The sequence below is a fragment of the Hydractinia symbiolongicarpus genome, chromosome 10 (assembly GCF_029227915.1).
Source record: "Hydractinia symbiolongicarpus strain clone_291-10 chromosome 10, HSymV2.1, whole genome shotgun sequence".
Taxonomy (NCBI): domain Eukaryota; kingdom Metazoa; phylum Cnidaria; class Hydrozoa; order Anthoathecata; family Hydractiniidae; genus Hydractinia; species Hydractinia symbiolongicarpus.
This window is the reverse complement of record NC_079884.1, coordinates 27,471,145-27,496,830: the sequence shown is the minus strand read 5'-3', so window position 1 is coordinate 27,496,830 and position 25,686 is coordinate 27,471,145. Positions and strand designations below refer to the sequence as shown.

The window sequence follows — 25,686 nt, the reverse complement described above, 5'->3', positions numbered from 1 at the left end:
GCTAGGATTGGTCCCACAGTAAAAAATGACTTATTTATCTAATTTATTAAATGAAGCGCTACCACAGCACCCAGTGTAATCTCTGAGTTCCAACAATCATGTCAAATTAAGAAGAATGTTATTTCTTGGAGTCCAGTTGGCTTACTTATCACATTTATGAGGTCATAGTCCAAAGTTAGATCAATAAAGTCCCACAGTCAATGATTTCACTGTTAAAAGCGATATAACTTAGTAATATCGGAAAAATGTCACAAAATACATGTTGGTACGAATATGTGACGCAACCATTGTAACTCAAACGGATTGACACCGCCAAGAAATCAATGAAATGTAGTTTTTGAGAATGTCTCCATTTTTTCTGCGCGTACTAACGGCCAGGATTGGTCCCACACTAAGAAACGACTTATTTTTCTAAATTTTTAAATGAAGCGCTACCACAGGGTCCAGTGTAATCGCTGAGTTCCGACAATCATGTCGAGTTAAGAAGAATGTTATTTCTTGGAGTCCAATTGTCTCATTTATCAGATTTATCAGATCAAAGTCCAAAGTCAGTTCAATTGAGTCCCACAGTCAATCTTTTTACTGTTAAAATCGATGCAACCTGGCAATATCAGAAAAATATCGCTAAATACATGTTGGTACATGTATGTGACTCAACCGTTGCAACTCAAACGGACTGACACCGTTAGAAAGTCAAGGAAATGTGGTTTTTGAAACTGTCGCTATTTCTTCAGCGCGCAGTAACGGCTAGGATTGGTCCCATAGTAAAAAAAGACTTATTTAACTAAATATTCAAATGAAGCGCTATCACAGGGTCTAGAGTAATCGCTGAGTTCCGAAAATTATGTCGAGTTAAGAAGAATGTTATTTCTTGGAGTCCAATTGTCTTATTTATAACATTTATCAGATCAAAGTCAAAAATCAGTTCAATTAAGTCCCACAGTCAATCATTTCACTGTTAAAAGCGATATAACTTAGTAATATCGGGAAAATGTCTCTAAACACATGTTGGTACGAATATGTGACGCAACCGTTGTAACTCAAACGGATTGATACCGCCAAGAAATCAATGAAATGTAGTTTTTGAGAATGTCTCTATTTCTTCGGCGCGTGCTAACGGCCAGGATTGGTCCCACACTAAGAAAAGACTTATTTATCTAAATTTTTAAATGAAACGCTAACACAGGGTCCAGTGTAATCGCTGAGTTCCGACAATCATGTAGAGTTAAGAAGAATGTTATTTCTTGGAGTCCAATTGTCTCATTTATCACATTTATCAGATCAAAGTCAAAAGTCAGTTCAATTAAGTCCCACAGTCAATCTTTTTACTGTTAAAATCGATGCAACCTGGTAATATCAGAATATCGCTAAATACATGTTGGTCCAGGGTCCAGCGTGCACAGGGTCCAGAGTAATCGCTGAGTTCCGAAAATCAAGTCGAGTTAAGAAGAATGTTATTTCTTGGAGTCCAATTGTCTTATTTATCACATTTATCAGATCAAAGTCAAAAATCAGTTCAATTAAGTCCCACAGTCAATCGTTTTACTGTTAAAATCGATGCAACATGGTAATATCAGAAAAATATCGCTAAGTACATGTTGGTACGAATATGTGACCCAACCGTTGTAACTCAAACGGACTGACACGGTTAGAAAGTTAAGGAAATGTGGTTTTTGAAACTGTCGCTATTTGCTCAGCGCGCGGTAACGGCTAGGATTGGTACCACAGTAACAAAAAACTTATTTATCTAAATTTTTAAATAAAGCGCTACCACAGAGGCTAGTGTAATCGCTGAATTCCAGCAATCATGTCATATTAAAAAGAATGTTATTCCTTGGAGTCCAATTGGCTCATTCATCACATTTATAAGGTCACAGTCCAGAATCAGTTCAAATAAATCCTACATTCAATCGTTTCACTGTTAAAAGCGATACAACTTAGTAATATCGGAAAAAAATAACTAAGCACATGTTGGTGCGAATGTGTGACGCAACCGTTGTAACTCAAACGGATTGACACTGTTAGAAAGTCAATGAAATGGAGTTTTTGAAACTGTCTCTATTTCTTCAGCGCGCGGTAACGGCTAGGATTGGTCCCACAGTAAAAAATGACTTATTTATCTAATTTATTAAATGAAGCGCTACCACAGCACCCAGTGTAATCTCTGAGTTCCAACAATCATGTCAAATTAAGAAGAATGTTATTTCTTGGAGTCCAGTTGGCTCACTTATCACATTTATGAGGTCATAGTCCAAAGTTAGATCAATAAAGTCCCACAGTCAATGATTTCACTGTTAAAAGCGATATAACTTAGTAATATCGGAAAAATGTCACTAAATACATGTTGGTACGAATATGTGACGCAACCATTGTAACTCAAACGGATTGACACCGCCAAGAAATCAATGAAATGTAGTTTTTGAGAATGTCTCCATTTTTTCTGCGCGTACTAACGGCCAGGATTGGTCCCACACTAAGAAACGACTTATTTTTCTAAATTTTTAAATGAAGCGCTACCACAGGGTCCAGTGTAATCGCTGAGTTCCGACAATCATGTCGAGTTAAGAAGAATGTTATTTCTTGGAGTCCAATTGTCTCATTTATCAGATTTATCAGATCAAAGTCCAAAGTCAGTTCAATTGAGTCCCACAGTCAATCTTTTTACTGTTAAAATCGATGCAACCTGGTAATATCAGAATATCGCTAAATACATGTTGGTAGGTGTATGTGACTCAACCGTTGTAACTCAAACGGACTGACACCGTTAGAAAGTCAAGGAAATGTGGTTTTTGAAACTGTTGCTATTTCTTCAGCGCGCGGTAACGGCTAGGATTGGTCCCACAGTAAAAAAAGACTTATTTAACTAAATGTTTAAATGAAGCGCTACCACAGGGTCCAGAGTAATCACTGAGTTCCGAAAATCATGTCGAGTTAAGAAGAATGTTATTTCTTGGAGTCCAATTGTCTTATTTATCACATTTATCAGATCAAAGTCAAAAATCAGTTCAATTGAGTCCCACAGTCAATCTTTTTACTGTTAAAATCGATGCAACCTGGTAATATCAGAATATCGCTAAATACATGTTGGTAGGTGTATGTGACTCAACCGTTGTAACTCAAACGGACTGACACCGTTAGAAAGTCAAGGAAATGTGGTTTTTGAAACTGTTGCTATTTCTTCAGCGCGCGGTAACGGCTAGGATTGGTCCCACAGTAAAAAAAGACTTATTTAACTAAATGTTTAAATGAAGCGCTACCACAGGGTCCAGAGTAATCGCTGAGTTCCGAAAATCATGTCGAGTTAAGAAGAATGTTATTTCTTGGAGTCCAATTGTCTTATTTATCACATTTATCAGATCAAAGTCAAAAATCAGTTCAATTAAGTCCCACAGTCAATCGTTTTACTGTTAAAATCGATGCAACCTGGCAATATCAGAAAAATATCGCTAAATACATGTTGGTACATGTATGTGACTCAACCGTTGCAACTCAAACGGACTGACACCGTTAGAAAGTCAAGGAAATGTGGTTTTTGAAACTGTCGCTATTTCTTCAGCGCGCAGTAACGGCTAGGATTGGTCCCACAGTAAAAAAAGACTTATTTAACTAAATATTCAAATGAAGCGCTATCACAGGGTCTAGAGTAATCGCTGAGTTCCGAAAATTATGTCGAGTTAAGAAGAATGTTATTTCTTGGAGTCCAATTGTCTTATTTATAACATTTATCAGATCAAAGTCAAAAATCAGTTCAATTAAGTCCCACAGTCAATCATTTCACTGTTAAAAGCGATATAACTTAGTAATATCGGGAAAATGTCTCTAAACACATGTTGGTACGAATATGTGACGCAACCGTTGTAACTCAAACGGATTGATACCGCCAAGAAATCAATGAAATGTAGTTTTTGAGAATGTCTCTATTTCTTCGGCGCGTGCTAACGGCCAGGATTGGTCCCACACTAAGAAAAGACTTATTTATCTAAATTTTTAAATGAAACGCTAACACAGGGTCCAGTGTAATCGCTGAGTTCCGACAATCATGTAGAGTTAAGAAGAATGTTATTTCTTGGAGTCCAATTGTCTCATTTATCACATTTATCAGATCAAAGTCAAAAGTCAGTTCAATTAAGTCCCACAGTCAATCTTTTTACTGTTAAAATCGATGCAACCTGGTAATATCAGAATATCGCTAAATACATGTTGGTCCAGGGTCCAGCGTGCACAGGGTCCAGAGTAATCGCTGAGTTCCGAAAATCAAGTCGAGTTAAGAAGAATGTTATTTCTTGGAGTCCAATTGTCTTATTTATCACATTTATCAGATCAAAGTCAAAAATCAGTTCAATTAAGTCCCACAGTCAATCGTTTTACTGTTAAAATCGATGCAACATGGTAATATCAGAAAAATATCGCTAAGTACATGTTGGTACGAATATGTGACCCAACCGTTGTAACTCAAACGGACTGACACGGTTAGAAAGTTAAGGAAATGTGGTTTTTGAAACTGTCGCTATTTGCTCAGCGCGCGGTAACGGCTAGGATTGGTACCACAGTAACAAAAAACTTATTTATCTAAATTTTTAAATAAAGCGCTACCACAGAGACTAGTGTAATCGCTGAATTCCAGCAATCATATCATATTAAGAAGAATGTTATTCCTTGGAGTCCAATTGGCTCATTTATCACATTTATAAGGTCACAGTCCAGAATCAGTTCAATTAAGTCCCACATTCAATCGTTTCACTGTTAAAGGCGATACAACTAAGTAATATCGGAAGAAAATTACTAAATACATGATGGTACGAGTATGTGACGCAATTGCTGTAAATCAAACGTACTGACACCGTTAGAAAGTCAAGGAAATGTGGTTTTTGAAACTGTCGCTATTTCCTCAGCGCGCACTAACGGTTAGGATTTGTCCCACAGTAAAAATGACTTATTTATCCAAATTTTTAATTGAAGCGCTACCACAGGGTCCAGTGTAATCGTTGAGTTCCGACAAACATGTCGTGTTAAGAAGAATGTTACTTATTGGAGTCCAATTGTCTGACTTATCACATTTATCAGATCAAAGTCAAAAAGCAGTTCAATTAAATCCCACAGTAAATCGTTTTACTGTTAAATTCGATGCAACCTGGTAATATCAGAACAATATCGCTAAATACATGTTGGTACGAATATGTGACCCAACCGTTGTAACTGAAACGGACTGCCACCGTTAGAAAGTCAAAGAAATGTGGTTTTTGAAACTGTCGCTATCTCCTCAGCGCGCACTAACGGTTAGGATTTGTCCCACAGTAAAAATGACTTATTTATCTAAATTTTTAATTGAAGCGCTACCACAGGGTCCAGTGTAATGGCTGAGTTCCGACAAACATGTGGCGTTAAGAAGAATGTTACCTCTTGGAGTTCAATTGTCTCATTTATCACATTTATCAGATCAAAGTCAAAAATCAGTTCAATTAAGTCCCACAGTCAATCGTTTTTTACTGTTAAAAGCGATGCAACCTGGTAACATCGGAAAAATGTCGTTAAGTGCATGATGGTACGAATATGTGACGGAACCGTTGTAATTGAGACGGACTGATACCGTTAGAAAGTCAATTAAATGGAGTTTTTAAAACTGTCTCTATTTCTTCAGCGCGCGATAACGGCTAGGATTTGACCCACAGCAAAAATGACCCTCTTTATCTAAATTTTTAAATGAAGGGCTACTGCAGAGTCCAGTGTAATCGCTGAGTTCCGACAATCATGTCGAATTAAGAAGAATGTTACTTCTTGGAATTCAATTGTCTCATTAATCACATTTATCAGATCAAAGTCAAAAATCAGTTGAATTAAGTCCCACAGTCAATCGTTTTTTACTGTTAAAAGCGATGCAACCTGGTAATATCAGAAAAATATCGCTAAATACATGTTGGTACGAATATGTGACAGAACCGTTGTAATTGAAACGGACTGATACCGTTAGAAAGTCATTGAAGTGTAATTTTTGAAACTGTCTCTACTTCTTTAGCGCGTCCTAACGGCAACGATGGGTCCCACTGTAAAAATTGACTTATTTATCTAAATGTTTAAATAAAGCGCTACCACAGAGCCTAGTGTAATCGCTGAATTCCACCAATCATGTCATATTAAGAAGAATGTTTATCCTTGGAGTCCAATTGGCTCATTTATCACATTTATGAGGTCACAGTCCAGAGTCAGTTCAATTAAGTCCCACATTCAATCGTTTCACTGTTAAAAGCGATACAACTAAGTAATATCGGAAGAAAAGTACTAAATACATGTTGGTACGAGTATGTGACACAATCGCTGTAAATCAAACGTACTGACACAGTTAGAAAGTCAATGAAATGTGGTTTTTGAAACTGTCGCTATTTCCTCAGCGCGCACTAACGGTTAGGATTTGTCCCACAGTAAAAATGACTTATTTATCTAAATTTTTAATTGAAGCGCTACCACAGGGTCCAGTGTAATCGCTGAGTTCCGACAAACATGTCGAGTTAAGAAGAATGTTACTTCTTGGAGTCCAATTGTCTGTCTTATCACATTTATCAGATCAAAGTCAAAAAGCAGTTCAATTAAATCCCACAGTAAATCGTTTTACTGTTAAAATCGATGCAATCTGGTAATATCAGAAAAATATCGCTAAATACATGTTGGTACGAATATGTGACCCAACCGTTGTAACTGAAACGGACTGCCACCGTTAGAAAGTCAAAGGATTGTGGTTTTTGAAACTGTCGCTATCTCTTCAGCGCGCGATAACGGCTAGGATTTGACCCACAGCAAAAATGACTTCTTTATCTAAATTTTTAAATGAAGGGCTACCGCAGAGTCCAGTGTAATCGCTGAGTTCCGACAATCATGTCGAATTAAGAAGAATGTTATTTCTTGGAATTCAATTGTCAAATTAATCACATTTATCAGATCAAAGTCAAAAATCAGTTGAATTAAGTCGCACAGTCGATCATTTTTTACTGTTAAAAGCGATGCAACCTGGTAATATCAGAAAAATATCGCTAAATACATGTTGGTACGAATATGTGACAGAACCGTTGTAATTGAAACAGACTGATACCGTTAGAAAGTCATTGAAGTGTAATTTTTGAAACTGTCTCTAATTCTTTAGCGCATCCTAACGGCTACGATGGGCCCCACAGTAAAAAATGACTTATTTATCTACATTTTTAAATAAAGCGCTACCACAGAGTCCAGTGTAATCCCTGAGTTCCGGCAATCATGTCAAATTAAGAAGAATGTTATTTCTTGGAGTTCAATTGTCTCATTAATCACATTTATCAGATCAAAGTCAAAAATCAGTTGATTTAACTCCCACAGTCAATCGTTTTTTACTGTTAAAAGCGATGAAACCTGGTAACATCGGAAAAATGTCGTTAAGTGCATGATGGTACGAATATGTGACAGAACCGTTGTAATTGAAACGGACTGATACTGTTAGAAAGTTAAAGAAATGTGGTTTTTGAAACTGTCGCTATTTCCTCAGCGCGCATTAACGGTAATGATTTGTCCCACAGTAAAAATGACTTATTTATCTAAATTCTTAATTGAAGCGCTACAACACGGTCCAGTGTAATGGCTGCGTTCCGACAAACATGTCGCGTTAAGAAGAATGTTACCTCTTGGAGTTCAATTGTCTTATTCATCACATTTATCAGATCAAAGTCAAAAATCAGTTCAATTAAGTCCCACAGTCAATCGTTTTTTACTGTTAAAAGCGATGCAACCTGGTAACATCGGAAAAATGTCGTTAAGTGCATGATGGTACGAATATGTGACGGAACCGTTGTAATTGAGACGGACTGATACCGTTAGAAAGTCAATTAAATGGAGTTTTTGAAACTGTCTCTGTTTCTTCAGTGCGCGATAACGGCTAGGATTTGACCCACAGCAAAAATGACTTCTTTATCTAAATTTTTAAATGAAGGGCTACCACAGAGTCCAGTGTAATCCCTGAGTTCCGACAATCATGTCGAATTAAGAAGAATGTTATTTCTTGGAGTTCAATTGTCTCATTAATCACATTTATCAGATCAAAGTCAAAAATCAGTTGAATTAAGTCCCACAGTCAATCGTTTCTAACTGTTAAAAGCGATGAAACCTGGTAACATCGGAAAAATGTCGTTAAGTGCATGATGGTACGAATATGTGACAGAACCGTTGTAATTGAAACGGACTGGTACCGTTAGAAAGTCATTGAAGTGTAATTTTTGAAACTGTCTCTACTTCTTTAGCGCGTCCTAACGGCTACGATGGGTCCCACAGTAAAAATTGACTTATTTATCTAAATTTTTAAATAAAGCGCTACCACAGAGCCTAGTGTAATCGCTGAATTCCAGCAATCATGTCATATTAAGAAGAATTTTTATCCTTGGAGTCCAATTGGCTCATTTATCACATTTATAAGGTCACAGTCCAGAATCAGTTCAATTAAGTCCAACATTCAATCGTTTCACTGTTAAAAGCGATACAACTAAGTAATATAGGAAAAATGTCACTAAATACAGGTTGGTACGAATATGTGACGCAACCATTGTAACTGAAACGGATTGATACCGCCAAGAAATTAATGAAATGTAGTTTTTGAGAATGTCTCTATTTTTTCGGCGCGTGCTAACGGCCAAGATTGGTCCCACACTAACGAAAGACTTATTCATCTAAATTTTTAAATGAAGCGTTACCACAGGGTCTAGTGTAATCGCTGAGTTCCGACAATCATGTCGAGTTAAGAAGAATGGTATTTCTTGGAGTGCTTTTGTCTCATTCATCACATTTAACAGATCAAAGTCAAAAATCAGTTCAATTAAATCCCACAGTCAATCGTTTTACTGTTAAAATCGATGCAACCTGGTAATATCAGAAAAATATCGCTAAATACATGTTGGTACGAATGTGTGACGCAACCGTCGTAACTGAAACGGACTGACACCGTTAAAAAGTCAAGAAAATGTGGTTTTTGAAACTGTGGCTATTTCCTCAGCGCGCACTAACGGTTAGGATTTGTCCCACAGTAAAAATGACTTATTTATCTAAATTTTTAATTGAAGCGCTACCACAGGGTCCAATGTAATCGCTGAGTTCCGACAAACATGTCGAGTTAAGAAGAATGTTACTTCTTGGAGTCCAATTGTCTGACTTATCATATTTATCAGATCAAAGTCAAAACGCAGTTCAATTAAATCCCACAGTAAATCGTTTTACTGTTAAAATCGATGCAACCAGGTAATATCAGAAAAATATCGCTAAATACATGTTGGTACGAATATGTGACGAAACCATTGTAACTCAAACGGATTGATACCGCCAAGAAATCGATGAAATGTAGTTGTTGAGAATGTCGCCATATTTTCCGCGCGTGCTAACGGCCAAGATTGGTCCCACACTAAGGAAAGACTTATTCATCTATATTTTTAAATGAAGCGTTACCACAGAGCCTAGTGTAATCGCTGAATTCCAGCAATCATGTCATATTAAGAAGAATTTTTATCCTTGGAGTCCAATTGGCTCATTTATCACATTTATAAGGTCACAGTCCAGAATCAGTTCAATTAAGTCCAAAATTCAATCGTTTCACTGTTAAAAGCGATACAACTAAGTAATATCGGAAAAATGTCACTAAATACAGGTTGGTACGAATATGTGACGCAACCATTGTAACTCAAACGGATTGATACCGCCAAGAAATTAATGAAATGTAGTTTTTGAGAATGTCTCTATTTTTTCGGCGCGTGCTAACGGCCAAGATTGGTCCCACACTAACGAAAGACTTATTCATCTAAATTTTTAAATGAAGCGTTACCACAGGGTCTAGTGTAATCGCTGAGTTCCGACAATCATGTCGAGTTAAGAAGAATGGTATTTCTTGGAGTGCTTTTGTCTCATTCATCACATTTAACAGATCAAAATCAAAAATCAGTTCAATTAAATCCCACAGTCAATCGTTTTACTGTTAAAATCGATGCAACCTGGTAATATCAGAAAAATATCGCTAAATACATGTTGGTACGAATGTGTGACGCAACCGTCGTAACTCAAACGGACTGACACCGTTAAAAAGTCAAGAAAATGTGGTTTTTGAAACTGTCGCTATTTCCTCAGCGCGCACTAACGGTTAGGATTTGTCCCACAGTAAAAATGACTTATTTATCTAAATTTTTAATTGAAGCGCTACCACAGGGTCCAATGTAATCGCTGAGTTCCGACAAACATGTCGAGTTAAGAAGAATGTTACTTCTTGGAGTCCAATTGTCTGACTTATCATATTTATCAGATCAAAGTCAAAAAGCAGTTCAATTAAATCCCACAGTAAATCGTTTTACTGTTAAAATCGATGCAACCAGGTAATATCAGAAAAATATTGCTAAATACATGTTGGTACGAATATGTGACGAAACCATTGTAACTCAAACGGATTGATACCGCCAAGAAATCAATGAAATGTAGTTTTTGAGAATGTCGCCATATTTTCCGCGCTTGCTAACGGCCAAGATTGGTCCCACACTAAGGAAAGACTTATTCATCTATATTTTTAAATGAAGCGTTACCACAGGGTCCAGTGTAATCGCTGAGTTCCCACAATCATGTCGAGTTAAGAAGAATGTTATTTCTTGGTGTTCAATTGTCTCATTTATCACATTTATCAGATCAAAGTCAAAAATCAGTTCAATTAAGTCCCACATTCAATCGTTTTTTACTGTTGAAAGCGATGCAACCTGGTAACATTGGAAAAATGTCGTTAAGTGCATGATGGTACGAATATGTGAGGGAACCGTTGTAATTGAAACGGACTGATACCGTTAGAAAGTCAATTAAATGGAGTATTTGAAACTGTCTCTATTTCTTCAGCGCGCGATAAAGGCTAGGATTGGTCCCACAGTACAAAAATCACTTTTTGACCTAAATTTTATATGATGTGTTACCACAGGGTCCAGTGTAATCGCTGAGTTCCGACAATCATGTCAAATTGAGAAGAATGTTATTTCTTGGAGTTGAATTGTCTCATTTATCACATTTATCAGATCAAAGTCAAAAATCAGTTCAATTAAGTCCCACAGTCAATCGTTTTTTACTGTTAAAAGCGATGCAACCTGGTAACATCGGAAAAATGTCGTTAAGTGCATGATGGTACGAAATTGTGACGGAACCCTTGTAATTGAAACGGACTGATACCGTTAGAAAGTCAATTAAATGTAGTTTTTAAAACTGTCTCTATTTCTTCAGCGCGCGATAACGGCTAGGATTGGTGCCACAGTACAAAAATGACTTTTTTATCTAAATTTTTAAATAAAGCGCTGCCACAGCACCCACTGTAACTGCTGAGTTCAAGCAATCATGTCAAATTAAGAAGAATTTTATTTCTTGGAGTTCAATTGTCTCATTTATCACATTTATCAGATCAAAGTCAAAAATCAGTTCAATTAAGTCCTACATTCAATCGTTTTTTACTGTTGAAAGCGATGCAACCTGGTAACATCGGAAAAATGTCGTTAAGTGCATTATGGTACGAATATGTGACGGAACCCTTGTAATTGAAACGGATTGATGCCGCCAGGAAATCAATGAAATGTAGTTTTTGAGAATTTCTCTATTTTTTCGGCGCGCGATAACGGCTAGGATTGGTGCCACAGTACAAAAATGAGTTTTTTATCTAAATTTTTAAATAAAGCGCTGCCACAGCACCCAGCGTAACTGCTGAGTTCAAGCAATCATGTCAAATTAAGAAGAATTTTATTTCTTGGAGTTCAATTGTCTCATTTATCACATTTATCAGATCAAAGTCAAAAATCAGTTCAATTAAGTCCCACATTCAATCGTTTTTTACTGTTGAAAGCGATGCAACCTGGTAACATCGGAAAAATGTCGTTAAGTGCATGATGGTACGAATATGTGACGGAACCCTTGTACATGAAACGGATTGATGCCGCCAGGAAATCAATGAAATGTAGTTTTTGAGAATTTCTCTATTTTTTCGGCGCGTGCTAACGGCGAGGATTGGTCCCGCAGTAAAAATGACTTTTTTATCTAAATTTTAAATGAAGCGCTAACACAGGGTCTAGTGTAATCGCTGAGTTCCGACAATCATGTCAAATTAAGAAGAATGTTATTTCTTGGAGTTGAATTGTCTCATTTATCACATTTATCAGATCAAAGTCAAAAATCAGTTCAATTAAGTCCCACAGTCAATCGTTTTACTGTTAAAATCGATGCAACATGGTAATATCAGAAAAATATCGCTAAATACATGCTGATACGAATATGTGACCCAACCGTTGTAACTCAAACTGACTGACACGGTTAGAAAGTTAAGGAAATGTTGTTTTTGAAACTGTCGCTATTTGCTCAGCGCGCGCTAACGGCTAGGATTGGTCCCACAGTAAAAAATGACTTATTTATCTAAATTATTAAATAAAGCGCAACCACAGCGCCCAGTGTAATCGCTGAGTTCCAACAATCATGTCAAACTAAGAAGAATGTAATTTCTTGGAGTCCAGTTGGCTCACTTATCACATTTATAAGGTCATAGTCCAAAGTTAGATCAATTAAGTCCTACAGTCAATCGTATTACTGTTAAAATCGATGCAGCATGGTAATATCAGAAAAATATCGCTAAATACATGTTGGTACGAATATGTGACCCAACTGTTGTAACTCAAACGGATTGACACCGTTAGACAGTTAAGGAAATGTGGTTTTTGAAACTGTCGCTATTTGCTCAGCGCGCGGTAACGGCTAGGATTGGTACCACAGTAACCAAAAACTTATTTATCTAAATTTTTAAATAAAGCGCTACCACAGAGACTAGTGTAATCGCTGAATTCCAGCAATCATGTCATATTAAGAAGAATGTTATTCCTTGGAGTCCAATTGGCTCATTCATCACATTTATAAGGTCACAGTCCAGAATCAGTTTAATTAAGTCCCACATTCAATCGTTTCACTGTTAAAAGCGATACAACTTAGTAATATCGGAAAAAATAACTAAGTACATGTTGGTACGAATGTGTGACGCAACCGTTGTAACTCAAACGGATTGACACCGTTAGAAAGTCAATGAAATGGAGTTTTTGAAACTGTCACTATTTCTTCAGCGCGCGGTAACGGCTAGGATCGGTCCCACAGTAAAAAATGACTAATTGATCTAAATTTTTAAATGAAGCGCTACCACAGCGCCATGTGTAATCAATGAGTTTCGAGAATCATGTCAAATAAACTAGAATGTTAACTGTTGTTGTCCAATTGTCTCAATTATAACATTTATAAGGTTACAGTTCAAAGTTAGATCAATTAAATCCCACAGTCAATCATTTCACTGCTAAAAGCGATATAACTTAGTAATATCGAAAAAATGTCGCCAAATACATGTTGGTACGAATATGTGACCTAACCGTTGTAACTCAAACGGACTGACACCGTTAGAAAGTCAAGGAAATGTGATTTTTGAAACTGTTGCTATTTCTTTAGCGCGCGGTAACGGCTAGGATTGGTCTCACAGCAAAAAAAAATTATTTAACTAAATACTTAAATGAAGCGCTACCACAGGGTCCAGAGTAATCGCTCAGTTCCGAAAATCATGTCGAGTTAAGAAGAATGTTATTTCTTGGAGTCCACTTGTCTTATTTATCACATTTATCAGATCAAAGTCAAAAATCAGTTCAATTAAATCCCACAGTCAATCGTTTTACTGTTAAAATCGATGCAACCTTTTAATATCAGAAAAATATCGCTAAATACATGTTGGTACGTGTATGTGACTCAACCGTTGTAACTCAAACGGACTGACACCGTTAGAAAGTCAAGGAAATGTGGTTTTTGAAACTGTCGCTATTTCTTCACCGCGCGGTAACGGCTAGGATTGATCCCACAGTAAAAAAAGACTTATTTAACTAAATATTTAGATGAAGCGCTACCACAGGGTCCAGAGTAATCGCTGAGTTCCGAAAATCATGTCGAGTTAAGAAGAATGTTATTTCCTGGAGTCCAATTGTCTTATTTATCACATTTATAAGGTCACAGTCCAAAGTTAGATCAATTAATCCCACAGTCAATCATTTCACTGTTAAAAGCGATATCACTTAGTAATATCGGGAAAATGTCACTAAACACATATTGGTACGAATTTGTGACGCAACTGTTGTAACTCAAACGGATTGATACCGCCAAGAAATCAATGAAATGTAGTTTTTGAGAATGTCTCTATTTCTTCGGCGCGTGCTAACGGCCAGGATTGGTCCCACACTAAGAAAAGACTTATTTATCTAAATTTTTATATGAAACGCTAACACAGGGTCCAGTGTAATCGCTAAGTTCCGACAATCATGTCAAGTTAAGAAGAATGTTATTTCTTGGAGTCCAATTGTCTCATTTATCACATTTATCAGATCAAAGTCAAAAATCAGTTCAATTAAGTCCCACATTCAATCGTTTTTTTACTGTTGAAAGCGATGCAACCTGGTAACATCGGAAAAATGTCGTTAAGTGCATGATGGTACGAATATGTGACGGAACCCTTGTAATTGAAACGGATTGATGCCGCCATGAAATCAATGAAATGTAGTTTTTGAGAATTTCTCTATTTTTTCGGCGCGTGTTAACGGCCAGGATTGGTCCCGCAGTAAAAATGACTCTTTTATCTAAATTTTTAAATAAAACGCTAACACAGGGTCCAGTGTAATCGCTGAGTTCCGACAATCATGTCGAGTTAAGAAGAATGTTATTTCTTGGAGTCCAATTGTCTCATTTATCACATTTATCAGATCAAAGTCATAAGTCAGATCAATTAAGTCCCACAGTCAATTTTTTTACTGTTAAAATCGATGCAACCTGGTAATATCAGAATATCGCTAAATACATGTTGGTAGGTGTATGTGACTCAACCGTTGTAACTCAAACGGACTGACACCGTTAGAAAGTCAAGGAAATGTGGTTTTTGAAACTGTTGCTATTTCTTCAGCGCGCGGTAACGGCTAGGATTTGTCCCACAGTAAAAAAAGACTTATTTAACTAAATATTTAAATGAAGCGCTACCACAGGGACTAGTGTAATCGCTGAATTCCAGCAATCATGTCATATTAAGAAGAATGTTATTCCTTGGAGTCCAATTGTCTCATTTATCACATTTATCAGATCAAAGTCAAAAATCAGTTCAATTAAGTCCCACATTCAATCGTTTTTTACTGTTCAAAGCGATGCAGCCTGGTAACATCGGAAAAATGTCGTTAAGTGCATGATGGTACGAATATGTGACGGAACCCTTGTAGTTGAAACGGATTGATGCCGCCATGAAATCAATGAAATGTAGTTTTTGAGAATTTCTCTATTTTTTCGGCGCGTGTTAACGGCCAGGATTGGTCCGGCCGTAAAAATGACTCTTTTATCTAAATTTTAAATGAAGCGCTACCACAGGGTCTAGTGTAATCGCTGAGTTCCGACAATCATGTCCAGTTAAGAAGAATGTTATTTCTTGGAGTCCAATTGTCTCATTCATCACATTTATCAGATCAAAGTCAAAAGTCAGATCAATTAAGTCCCACAGTTAATCTTTTTACTGTTAAAATCGATGCAACATGGTAATATCAGAAAAATATTGCTAAATTCATGTTGGCACGAATATGTGACCCAACCGTTGTAACTCAAACTGATTGATACCGCCAAGAAATCAATGAAATGTAGTTTTTGAGAATGTCTCTATTTCTTCGGCGCGTGCTAACAGCCAGGATTGGTCCCACACTAAGAAAAGACTTATTTATCTAAATTTTTAAATGAAACGCTAACACAGGGTCCAGTGTAATCGCTGAGTTCCGACAATCATGTCGAGTTAAAAAGAATGTTATTTCTTGGAGTCCAATTGTCTCATTTATCACATTTATCAGATCAAAGTCATAAGTCAGATCAATTAAGTCCCACAGTCAATCTTTTTACTGCTAAAATCGATGCAACCTGGTAATATCAGAATATCGCTAAATACATGTTTGTAGGTGTATGTGACTCAACCGTTGTAACTCAAACGGACTGACACCGTTAGAAAGTCAAGGAAATGTGGTTTTTGAAACTGTTGCTATTTCTTCAGCGAGCGGTAAAGGCTAGGATTTGTCCCACAGTAAAAAAAGACTTATTTAACTAAATATTTAAATGAAGCGCTACCACAGGGTCCAGAGTAATCGCTGAGTTCTGAAAATCATGTCGAGGAAAGAAGAATGTTATTTTTTGGAGTCCAATTGTCTTATTTATCACATTTATCAGATCAAAGTCAAAAATCAGTTCAATTAAGTCCCACAGTCAATCGTTTTACTGTTAAAATCGATGCAACCTGGTAATATCAGAAAATTATCGCTAAATACATGTTGGTACGTGTATGTGACTCAACCGTTGTAATTCAAACGGACTGACACTGTTAGAAAGTCAAGGAAATGTGGTTTTCGAAACTGTCGCTATTTCTTCAGCGCGCGGTAGCGGCTAGGATTGGTCCCACAGTAAAAAAAGACTTATTTAACTAAATATTTAAATGAAGTGCTACCACAGGGTCCAGAGTAATCGCTGAGTTCCGAAAATCATGTCGAGTTAAGAAAAATGTTCTTTCTTGGAGTCCAATTGTCTTATTTATCACATTTATCAGATCAAAGTCAAAAATCAGTTCAATTAAGTCCCACAGTCAATCGTTTTACTGTTAAAATCGATGCAACATGGTAATATCGGTAAAAAATCACTAAATACATGTTGGTACGAAGATGTGACCCAACCGTTGTAACTCAAACGGAATGACACCGCTAGAAAGTTAAGGAAATGTGGTTTTTGAAACTGTCGCTATTTGCTCAGCGCGCGGTAACGGCTAGGATTGGTACCACAGTAACAAAAAACTTATTTATCTAAATTTTTAAATAAAGCGCTACCACAGAGACTAGTGTAATCGCTGAATTCCAGCAATCATGTCATATTAAGAAGAATGTTATTCGTTGGAGTCCAATTGGCTCATTTATCACATTTATAAGGTCACAGTCCAGAATCAGATCAAGTAAGTCCCACAGTCAATCATTTCACTGTTAAAAGCGATATGACTTAGCAATATCGGAAAAATGTTACTAAATACATGTTGGTACGAATATGTGACGCAACCGTTGTAACTCAAACGGATTGATACCGCCAAGAAATCAATGAATTATTGTTTTTGAGATTGTCTCCATTTTTTCGGCGCGTGCTAACGGCAAGGATTGGTCCCACAGTAAAAAAAGACTTATTTATCTAAATTTTTAAATAAAGCGCTACCACAGAGCCTAGTGTAATCGCTGAATTCCAGCAATCATGTCATATTAAGAAGAATGTTATTCCTTGGAGTCCAATTGGCTCATTTATCACTGTCATGAAAGTGATAACAGTAATGAACCAAAACAATGGCTTAATCAACATAAAGAACTGGAGTATATGTTAGTAGTACAGTATATAGATCTAAAGAAATAAAACAAAATATAAGTAAGGAAGCACAACAATTTCATAACATTCTCCCACAGTTAAGGGTTCACTGATCGTCTTCGAAACCATACATCTGAGGTTTTCTGATCGTACGTGTAGATCGTCTTAAGTTGTTTTCGAGTTCTTTTTCAACTTCATCTGGCCGTATCTCTGTTGCTTCTACAGTTTCATTGTGAGCAGTTTCATTTGGAGCAATGTCTACATGTTCGTTAATCTTTGGAATTTCAACGGTGTTCGTTTGGTCTTTCACTTCAGAATCACTTGGACAGAGTGCTAAATCAGAAAGTGAAACAGTAGATTCTCGACTATCGTTGTGTCGAACGTGAGCATAAGTAGGGTTGACGTGGGTCAGCTCTACCTCTTCAACCAGATCATCATGTTTGCTTGAACGTACAAACTTGCGTAGGTAGACAGGACCTGGAGATAACCATGAAGGCAGTGAGGTTCCTTGGTTTGATTTTCGATTGAAATTAAAAAAACGTTCATGTGGTGTTGCATTTGTTGCTGTTGATAACAAGGAACGAATTGAATGCAAAACATCAGGGAGTACTTTTTCCCAATGTGTAATCGGTAAGTCGGCAGATGATAGGGCTAGTCTAACTGCCTTCCAGATAACACCGTTATAACGTTCAACCTGACCATTACCTATGGGATGATAAGGTGTGCCGTGGCTTGTTGCGATGTTTCGACTAGTAAGGTACTTGACAAGATCTGACGACATAAATGATTTTCATCTATCTGAATGTGTATATCCTGGCATTCCGCATAGAGTAAAGATTGAATCGAGACATTTAATGACAGTAGGAGTCGACATATCTGGACAAGGTATCGCAAACGGAAAGCGAGAATATTCATCGATAACAGTCAGAATATACTTGTTTCGAGTAATTGAAGGTAAAGGACCTTTGAAATCGATGTTCATTCGTTCTAGTGGTGAAGTAGCTTTGATTAACTTTCCACGCACCCCTTTGTAAAATTGAGGTTTTAGCTCTGCACAGCTTTTACAATTGGAACAAATACGTTTAACGTGTTCGGTCGAGAACGGTAGGTTTTTAGCTTTAACAAAATGGAGGAGACGTGTAACTCCAGGATGGCACAGTTGTATGTGGATATCATCGAGGTTATTTGAAACTGCAAGGCAGTGAGCACGAGTGAAGGAATCAGCAACAACGTTGTTCTTTCCTTTACGATAATTGACAGTGTAGGAAAATTCCCCGAGTTCCATTCTCCATGTCTGTATCTTATTGTTCTTAATTTTGGTGCGCCTTCGGTTGTCAAACATGTAAGATACAGATCGTTGATCGGTTATTAGAGTAAAGTGTTGACGTGACAGTAGTTGATTCCATTTTCTGACAGCTTCAATGATTGCGAGGGCTTCCTTCTCAACAGCAGGATACCATTTTTCACTTTTAGATAACGTTTTGGACATCAAAGCAACTGGTCGACCATTTTGATTTAGCGATGCAGATATACCAGTATCAGAAGCATCACACTCGACTACAAATGGCGTGTCTTCATCGATTGGGGCTAGTACAACTCTTCCAAGCTCTGTCTTAATAGCGTTAAAAGACTTAATAGCAGCTTTGTTTAATGGTCTCGGTTTCTGCAAGTGGACGAACTTTGTCAGAAAATTGAGGTATCAACTTGGCATAGTAGGCGAACATACCAAGGGCTCCACGAAGAGATGCAGTATTTGAAGGTGGTGGAAATTCCAATAATGGACGTAATCTTTCTGGGTCTGGCTGGATACCTTTGTCACTAATTCTGTACCCAAGAATGTCTATTACTGGAGAACATTGAACAGTTTTTGAGCCGTTAAGTTTTATGTTCCTCTTTTTAATCATTTCCTAGAACGCGATATCATTTCTTTTTTAATCCTCTTCGTCGACTGCTCCAATGGAGACGTTATCGAGATAAGGGAAAGAGTCTGTTAATCCTTCCTCTTTGACCAGATCGTCCATTATCCTCTGAAAACAGGGAACCCCATTTGTGACACCGAACGGTATCACCGTAAATTCGTAAAGTTCTCCAAGACATTCAAAAGCGGTATATTTCCTTTCTGATTCTTGCAACGGAATCTGATGGTATGCACTTTTGAGATTATAGGTTGAAAAGAATTTGTATTTCGAGAGATTGTTGACCGTTTCGTCAATACGAGGTAGTGGGTATGCATCAAGGTTGGTGTACAAATTGATTGTTTGTGAGTAATCAACGCACAGCCTTTTACGGTGACGGTTAAATTTATCTTTCGCCACAAGAACTTGGGCTCTCCAAGGTGAATTACTTCGTTGAATCATACCAGATTCAAGTAGCACTTTAAGTTCGTTCTTAATAAAGTTTCTGTCATCCTTGTTGAAAAACCTTGATTTTGTAGCAATTGGTTTGATATTTTCTGGTAAACTTTAAACAATGAAGGTGGTTTGACTTTTGCAACGTTTGTTGGTTCATCGGTTATTGCAGCAACATTTGTATCATTAATTTGTTTACCAGTGATAACAAGATCTGGCTGTGTTCCACGGAATTCGAATATTACATTCTTATGCTGTTTTTGGAAACCGTATCCAAGGATAACATCACTGCACAGGTTCTAAAGTATATCTACTTTGACATTCTCGTAGACATGGTCATTTAACGATAGGGTTAACATACAGCTTCCAATCACCGCAGACTGCATCGAGGTTAGTGCCATGGACACCTTTTTATCCGAAGAAGTCATTGGAATGTTTAATGATTTGAAAGCTTTCTCGCTGAAAAAATTATCGGAACTACAAGAGTCAATTAGAGCGTCCAATGAGGTACCATTAATAGTGACTTGTACTGAAGCATGACGAAGATTGGATGGGCAAGCAGCTGATATGGCACAAAGTGTTGGAGAGTAGATAGCTGACAAGTTAGAATCCTTGGCTTTGTTTTTAGTTGACTGACAAACGCTTGAGAAATGTCCGGTTTTGGAGCAATTATGACAAGTGGCGTCTCGAGCTGGACATAATGATCCGTTTGTATGCATGGCACCACCGCAGAAGTAGCATGATTTTTTACGAGTTGCTTGTCTAGGATTGAATCCTTTTCTCAATGCAGCAAGAGATGATGACGTTACGGACTCTGAGTCAGATTCAGTTTCAACGGTTGCTGCAGCGACAGTTGGTTGAATATTCTGGGATCAAACTTCAGCGTTTTTCTGGGCTTCGTCTAGTGTCAATTTTGTACTTTCCAGAAGGCGTTGTCGAATGTAACTGGAAGTTAAGCCATTAATAAAAGAATCTCTTATCATTTCAGATCGATACGTTTCGGCTGTGACTGCTTCAAAGTTACAATGTTTACTCAGTTTCTTTAACTCTTCAAGATACTCATCAAGTGGTTCACCAGGCTTTTGTTTTCTTAAACTCAGCTGACGACGAGCAAAAATAGTGTTTGGAGTTTTTACATAAAGTTTTGTTAAAGTTTCTACCACTTGATCGTAAGTTGTACACTCCTCAACGTATTCAAAAACATCTGAAGATATAAAGTTTATAACAGATCTGAATTTATCAGGTGCTTCTGTCCCACATTCAGTAATAAATGTAAATAAATCGAATGTTCCTTTCCAGTGTTTCCGTTCTTTTGCAGCTTTTGGGGGAGTTGGATCAATATCCAAACGTGAAGGTTTCAATGCTTTGCTCATCTTGTTTTATGTTGAATAAATTGTCATGAAAGTGATAACAGTAATGAACCAAAACAATGGCTTTATTCAACATAAAGAACTGGAGTATATGTTAGTAGTACAGTATATAGATCTAAGGAAATAAACAAAATATAAGTAAGGAAGCACAACAATTTCATAACAATCACATTTATAAGGTCACAGTCCAGAATCAGTTCAATTAAGTCCCACATTCAATCGTTTCACTGTTAAAAGCGATGCAACCTGGTAACACCGGAAAAACATCGTTAAGTGCATGATGGTACGAATATGTGACGGAACCGTTGTAACTCAAACGGACTGATACCGTTAGAAAGTCAATGAAATGGAGTTTTTGAAACTGTCTCTATTTCTTCAGCGCGGGCTAACGGCTAGGATATGTCCCACAGTAAAAATGACTTATTTATCTAAATTTTTAAATGAAACGCTACCACAGCGCCATGTGTAATCGCTGAGTTCCAACAATCATGTCAAACTAAGATGAATGTTATTTCTTGGAGTCCAGTTGGCTCACTTATCACATTTATAAGGTCACAGTCCAAAGTTAGATCAATTAATCTCACAGTCAATCATTTCACTGTTAAAAGCGGTATAACTTAGTAATATCGGAAAAATGTCACTAAATACATGTTGGTACGAATATTTAACGCAACCGTTGTAACTCAAACGGATTGATGCCGCCAAGAATTCAATGAAATGTAGATTTGAGAATGTCTCTTTTTCTTCGGCGCGTGCTAACGGCCAGGATTGGTCCCACAGTAAAAATAACTTATTTATCTAAATTTTTAAATGAAGCCCTACCACAGGGTCCAGTGTAATCGCTGAGCTCCGACAATCATGTCGAGCTAAGAAGAATGCTAGTTCTTGGACTCCAGTTGTCTCATTTATCACATTTATCAGATCAAAGTCAATAATCAGTTCAATTAAGTCCCACAGTCAATCGTTTCACTGTTAAAAGCGATGCAACCTGGTAATATCGGAAAAATATCGTTAAGTACATGATGGTACGAATATGTGACGCAACCGTTGTAATTGAAACGGACTGATACCCTAAGAAAGTCAATGAAATTTGGTTTTTGAAACTGTCGCTATTTCTTCAGCGCGCGGTATTGGCTAGGATTGCTCCCACAGTAAAAAATGAATTTTTTATCTAAAATTTTAAATGAAGCGCTACCACAGCGCCATGTGTACTCACTGAGTTCCGGGAATCATGTCAAATAAAGAAGAATGTTAACTCTTGGTGTCCAATTGTCTCACTTATAACATTTATAAGGTCACAGTCCAAAATCAGTTCAATTGAGTCCCACAGTCAGTCGTTTCACTGTTAAAAGCGATGCAACCTAGTAATATCAGAAAAGTATCGCTAAATACATGCTGATACGAATATGTGGCCCAACCGTTGTAACTCAAACGGACTGACACCGTTAGAAAGTTAAGGAAATGTGGTTTTTGAAACTGTCGCTATATGCTCAGCGCGCGCTAACGGCTAGGATTGGTCCCACAGTAAAAATGACTTATTTCTCTAAATTTTTAAATGAAGCGCTACCACAGGGTCCAGTGTAATCGCTGAGTTCCGACAATTATGTTAAGTTAAGAAGAATGTGATTTCTTGGAGTCCAAATGTATCATTCATCACATTTATCAGATCAAAGTCAAAAATCAGTTCAATTAAGTCCCACAGTCAATCGTTTTTTCTGTTAAAAGCGATGCAACCTGGTAACATTGGAAAAATATCGTTAAGTACATGATGGTACGAATATGTGACGGAACCGTTGTCACTCAAACAGACTGATACAGTTAGAAAGTCATTGAAGTGTAATTTTTGAAACTGTCTCTATTTCTTCAGCGCTTCCTAACGGCTACGATTGGTCCCACAGTAAAAATTGACTTATTTATCTAAATTTTTAAATGAAGCGCTACCACAGCGCCAAGTGTAATCACTGAGTTCTGGCAATCATGTCAATTTAAGAAGAATGTTATTTCTTGGAGTCCAATTGTCTCACTTACAACATTTATAAGGTCACAGTCCAAAATTAGTTCAATGGAGTCCCACAGTCAATCGTTTCACTGTTAAAAGCGATGCAACCTGGTAATATGAGAAAATTATCGCTAAATACATGTTTGTACGAATATGTGACGCAACCGTTGTAACTCAAGCGTATTGATACCACCAAGAAATCAATGAAATGTAGTTTTTGAGAATGTCTCAATTTTTTCGGCGCGTGCTAACGGCCAGGATTGGTCCCACAGTAAAAAAAGACTTATTTATCTAAATTTTTTAATAAAGCGCTACCACAGATACTAGTGTAATCGCTGAATTCCAGAAATCATGTCATATTAGGAAGAATGTTGTTCCTTGGAGTCCAATTGGCTCATTTATCACATTTATGAGGTCACAGTCCAGAATCACTTCAATTAAGTCCCACAGTCAATCGTTTCATTGTTAAAAGCTATGCAACCTAATAATATCAGAAAAATATCGCTAAGTAAATGTTGGTACGAGTATGTGGCGGAACCGTTGTCTCTCAAACAGACTGATACTTTTAGAATGTCAATGAAATGTGGTTTTTGAAATTGTTGCCTTTTCTTCAGCGCGCAATAACGGCTAGGATTGGACCCACAGTAAAGAATGACTTATTTATCTAAATTTTTAAATGAAGCGCTAACACAGCGCCCAGTGTAATAGCTGAGTTGCGGCAATCATGTCAAATTAAGAAGAATGTTATTTCTTGGAGTCCAATTGTCTCATTTATCACATTTATCAGGTCACAGTCCAATGTTAGTTCAATTAAGTGCCACAGTTAATCATTTCACTGTTAAAAGCGATGCAACTTAGTAATATCAGAAAAATATCGCTAAATTCATGTTGGTACGATTATGTCACCCAACCGTTGTAACTAAAACGGACTGAAACCGATAGAAAGTCAGTGAAATATAGTATTTGAATCAGTCTCTATTTCTTCAGCGCGCGCTAACGGCTAGCATTAGTCCCACAGTAAATATGACTTATTTATCTAAACTTTTAAATGAAGCGCTACCACAGCGCCCATTGTAATCGTTGAATTTCAGCAATCATGTCAAATTAAAAGGAATGTTGTTTCTGGGAGTCCTATTGGCACATTTATCACATTTATAAGGTCACAGCCCAGAATCAGTTCAATTAAGTCCCACAGTCAATCATTTCACTGTTAAAAGCGACATAACTTAGCAATATCGGAAAAATGACACTAAATACGTGTTGGTACGAATATGTGACGCAACCGTTGTAGCTCAAACGGATTGATTCCGCCAAGAAATCAATGAAATGTAGTTTTTTAGAATGTCTCTATTTTTTCGGCGGGTGCTAACGGCCAGGATTGGTCCCACAGTAAAAAAAGACTCATTTATCTAAATTTTTAAATGAAGCTCTACCACAGCGCCAAGTGTAATCACTGAGTTCTGGCAATCATGTCAATTTAAGAAGAATGTTATTTCTTGGAGTCCAATTGTCTCACTTACAACATTTATAAGGTCACAGTCCAAAATCAGTTCAATGGAGTCCCACAGTCAATCGTTTCACTGTTAAAAGCGATGCAACCTAGTAATATGAGAAAATTATCACTAAATACATGTTGGTACGAATATGTGACCCAACCGTTGTAACTCAAACGGACTGACACCGTTAGAAGGTCAAGGAAATGTGGTTTTTGAAACTGTCGCTATTTCTTCAGCGCGCGGTAACGGCTAGGATTAGTCCCACAGTAAAAAATTACTTATTTATCTAAGTTTTTAATTGAAGCGCTACCACAGGGACCAGTTTAATCGCTGATTTCCGACAAGCATGTCGAGTTAAGAAGAATGTTATTTCTTGGTGACCAATTGTCTCATTTATCACATTTATCAGATCAAAGTCCAAAATCAGTTCAAATAAGTCCCACAGTCAATCGTTTCACTGTTAAAAGGGATATAACTTAGTAATATCGGAAAAATGTCACTAAACACATGTTGGTACGATTATGTGACGCAACCGTTCTAACTCAAACGGATTCATACCGCCAAGATACCAATGAAATGTAGTTTTTGAAATTGTCTCTATTTCTTCAGCGCGCACCAACGGCTAGGATTGGTCCCACAGTAAAAATTGACTTATTTATCTAAATTTTTAAATGAAGCGCTACCACAGCACCTAGTGTAATCGCTGAGTTCCGGCAATCATGTCAAATTAAAAGAAATGTTATTTCTGGGAGTCCAATTGTCTTATTTATCACATTTTTAAGGTCACAGTCCAGAATCAGTTCAATTAAGACCCACAGTCAATCATTTCACTGTTAAAACCGATATAACTTAGCAATATCGGAAAAATGTCATTAAATACATGTTTGTACGAATATGTGACGCAACCGTTGTAACTCAAACGGATTGATACCACCAAGAAATCAATGAAATGTAGTTTTTGAGAATGTCTCAATTTTTTCGGCGCGTGCTAACGGCCAGGATTGGTCCCACAGTAAAAAAAGACTTATTTATCTAAATTTTTTAATAAA

The 25,686-nt window shown here is 37.1% G+C and overlaps 1 protein-coding gene and 1 pseudogene across 1 annotated transcript; both read right to left on the bottom strand.

Annotated features, from left to right (window-relative positions):
• Nucleotides 1–16,757: 16,757 nt before the first annotated feature.
• On the bottom strand, nucleotides 16,758–18,766 carry LOC130613322 (uncharacterized; annotated as a pseudogene).
• A 1,011-nt stretch (nucleotides 18,767–19,777) lies between these two features.
• LOC130613046 (uncharacterized) lies at nucleotides 19,778–21,145 on the bottom strand. Its single transcript, XM_057434364.1, has 3 exons — nucleotides 20,692–21,145; nucleotides 20,087–20,613; nucleotides 19,778–20,026 (listed from the first exon to the last, which is right to left on the bottom strand). The coding sequence occupies exons 1-3, from the start codon at nucleotides 21,143–21,145 to the stop codon at nucleotides 19,778–19,780; spliced, it is 1,230 nt and encodes a 409-aa protein (XP_057290347.1).
• Between the last annotated feature and the right edge of the window lie 4,541 nt (nucleotides 21,146–25,686).

What these genes read in the sequence shown, in the direction of transcription:
- LOC130613046 (XM_057434364.1), bottom strand. Translation starts at nt 21,145, where the DNA reads ATGAGCAAAGCATTGAAACCTTCACGTTTGGATATTGATCCAACTCCC. An exon ending in TCGACAACGCCTTCTGGAAA is followed by an intron (nt 20,614 to 20,691) that starts GTACAAAATTGA and finishes CTGTCGCTGCAG; the next exon opens with CAACCGTTGAAACTGAATCT. An exon ending in ATGTCTACGAGAATGTCAAA is followed by an intron (nt 20,027 to 20,086) that starts GTAGATATACTT and finishes TTCCAAAAACAG; the next exon opens with CATAAGAATGTAATATTCGA.